The sequence below is a fragment of the Myzus persicae genome, unplaced genomic scaffold, assembly GCF_001856785.1.
Source record: "Myzus persicae strain clone G006 unplaced genomic scaffold, MPER_G0061.0, whole genome shotgun sequence".
Lineage (NCBI taxonomy): Eukaryota > Metazoa > Arthropoda > Insecta > Hemiptera > Aphididae > Myzus > Myzus persicae.
Genome location: NW_019100639.1, coordinates 13,261 through 15,950, shown reverse-complemented (window position 1 = coordinate 15,950; position 2,690 = coordinate 13,261). Strand labels below are relative to the sequence as shown.

Here is a 2,690-nt window from a genome sequence, read left to right as displayed (position 1 = left end):
AAAATACATTTTTTCTAAGTTCAAAGTTCAATGAATATTGACTACTAAATTGAAATTGCCATTAATATTTACAAAATAATTTTAGAAAGTATTCCTGCCTCAAGTAGATTGTCAAAAACTATTACTGTTATTGATCCTGAAAAGGTATAAATATTTTTACCTTGTATTCTAATAAAAATCAAAGATCTAAGTTTAAAAAAATTTTCTAGGGAAACATTGTAAAGGACATTTTGAGCAAATACCAAGATGGTTTAATGATTTTAAAATTGTACGCCACAAAAGGCATTTTAAATAATGCTACCAGGAATACTGTAACATCAATATTAGTAAAACATGAATTACAATCAGAACCAAATCACCAAATTTGTAAATCAACTTTTTTACTGTTAGCAGAAGGTAAACAATTAAAATAGTATCTCTTTAATTTTAATTCTAAAACCATATATTCCATGTTTAGACATAGAAATGATTTTCCCTACTGAATCCAAGGACACATATTACACACCATGTTGTAGAACTGGACAAATACAAATTCCAACTAGAGGGAAATTGTATGATAAATACTGTAATATTAAAAAAGAAATTAAAAAAATTGGAGCCCCTGCCACTTTAGCATGTGTTAATGATGATATTGATGGAAATAATGTAATCAATGATGCAGGTACTATTAGCAATTGTTTTTATATTAGTTCTTTAAAATAATTTACCTAAAACTGTCAACAATTTAGAATAAAAATTAATTATTATTTGCAATAGATTATGAAGACAGAATTCAATGGCTAAAAAATAATGTTGTGCCTGAACACATTTTGTTCAAATATTGGCAAGAAATTTTAATTTTAGAATTAAGAAGGCATTTGTAGAAACGCATAATTATCCTGCTTTAAAAAATCCTACAGGCTATTTATTGGTAATTAAGTTGTAATATTTTACCTTTGATAATTTGCATAATAGTTTGTAAATCTAAATAAAATGATTCATTGCTCTAACCTAACCGGCTCAAACCCTTCAAATATTTTGTATTTGTATGATACATTATTTTTGCATTTTTTTCTAACATAATAGTGTCACTAACTTATTTGTTATGTTTATACTTTATTTATATTAAGTTTATTCATGTTACAATATTACATTAGTTACATTATTACAACAGCTTATATTATATTACTTATTTTACCATGCGGGCATCAAACGTCTAACCGATAGCTAACTTATTGACTATATCTACTAATAAGGTTATGACAGCAACAGTGTTGCCCCATATACAACATCCCCCCTTTAAACCTTTTTTTTTTAACAGAAAACAACAAACAATATTATATCCATGTAAGAACATTTTTTTTTTTTTTAAAGAAAACAACAAAACAAAATAATTATATCATAACATAAATTATTCTAATAATTTTTTTGGAATCTTTACAATCCTTCCACTTTTAGTCACTCTTTCTTCTGTGCCAAAGTACTGCATCCATTCAGGTACAATCAACTCATCATCACTTAACTCCATCTCAGTCCCTCCCTCAACATTATTCCTAACTTCCTCAATTTCCAAAACTCCATTGAGCCAAATGGCATATTGTAAGAAAATATTATTCTAAGACAGCCATGAACACTCATTACTATTTTAAATTGCTTGGCCATTTCACTGGCTGTTTTCTGTTGTAGTTTAATCAACTCTAGCCATTTAGAATAATGATCAGCTATTACTAAGAAATCAAAACCAGCAAATGTTAAAACATCACAACTAACGATTTCAAAAGGTAAACTTGGTATCTCATGATAAATCAAGAATTCCTTACTATTAGCATTTCTAAATTTTGAACAAATCACACAACTATTCACATACTGCCGTATTTCATTATCCATAGCAATCCAATAAACCAACTGTTTTGCTCTCAATAATGTCTTGAGTATACCATTATGCCCTTCATGTATCAATTTCAATACAACTAATTTTAATTATTTGGTATCACTATTCTGTTATCATAATATAATATTCCTTGGTCCACAGAGATATTCTCTTTTAACCTCCAATAATGTCTTATGCACTCGGGCACTTGTTTTTTGTCTTTAGGCCACCCCTCTGTAAACATTTTAACCACACTTTTCAATATCTCGTCATTCTCAGTTTCTTTTGCTATTTCAGTCACATTAATATTTTTGTACTCAATTGCATGGATTACTCTATCTCTTGTTCATTTTCTTCTTCATCAAGGTAATTTCTAGAAAGTAAGTCTGCAATGAACATAAGCTTTCCCGGCAAATATTCTACATGTAAATCATAAATAATGAGTTTCATTTTCTGTAACCTTACTGAAATTACTTTATCAAAATTTTTCCCAAATATTGACACCAATGGTGAATGATCTGTTATTACCTGTGTCGCGTGTCCATACACATAATTATGATATTTTCTGCATGCATACACAATACTTAGCATTTCTTTTTCAATTTGTGGGTACTTTTGTTCCGCTTCATTCAGACTCCTCGAAGAGAATGCAACTGGTCTACCCTCTTGCAACAAACAAGCCCCTAGACCTGTTTGTGAGCCTATCACACTGTATTGTTATTTTTTTGTTTGGGTCAAAATTAATTAACACTTGAGGACTTGCAACTATTTGTTTTAACTTGTTTTATACCTCAGTGTGAGCCTCACTCCATACCCAACACACATTTTTTTTAATTAGTCC

General features: G+C 29.2%; 1 protein-coding gene across 1 annotated transcript; it reads right to left on the bottom strand.

Annotated features, from left to right (window-relative positions):
* Positions 1–1,497: 1,497 nt before the first annotated feature.
* On the bottom strand, positions 1,498–1,866 carry LOC111038441. The gene has a single exon (XM_022321547.1). It carries the CDS (start codon positions 1,864–1,866, stop codon positions 1,498–1,500), a length of 369 nt encoding a protein of 122 aa, XP_022177239.1.
* Positions 1,867–2,690: the final 824 nt, after the last annotated feature.

Coding starts and splice junctions, on each gene's coding strand:
- LOC111038441 (XM_022321547.1), bottom strand. CDS start 1,866: ATGGATAATGAAATACGGCAGTATGTGAATAGTTGTGTGATTTGTTCA.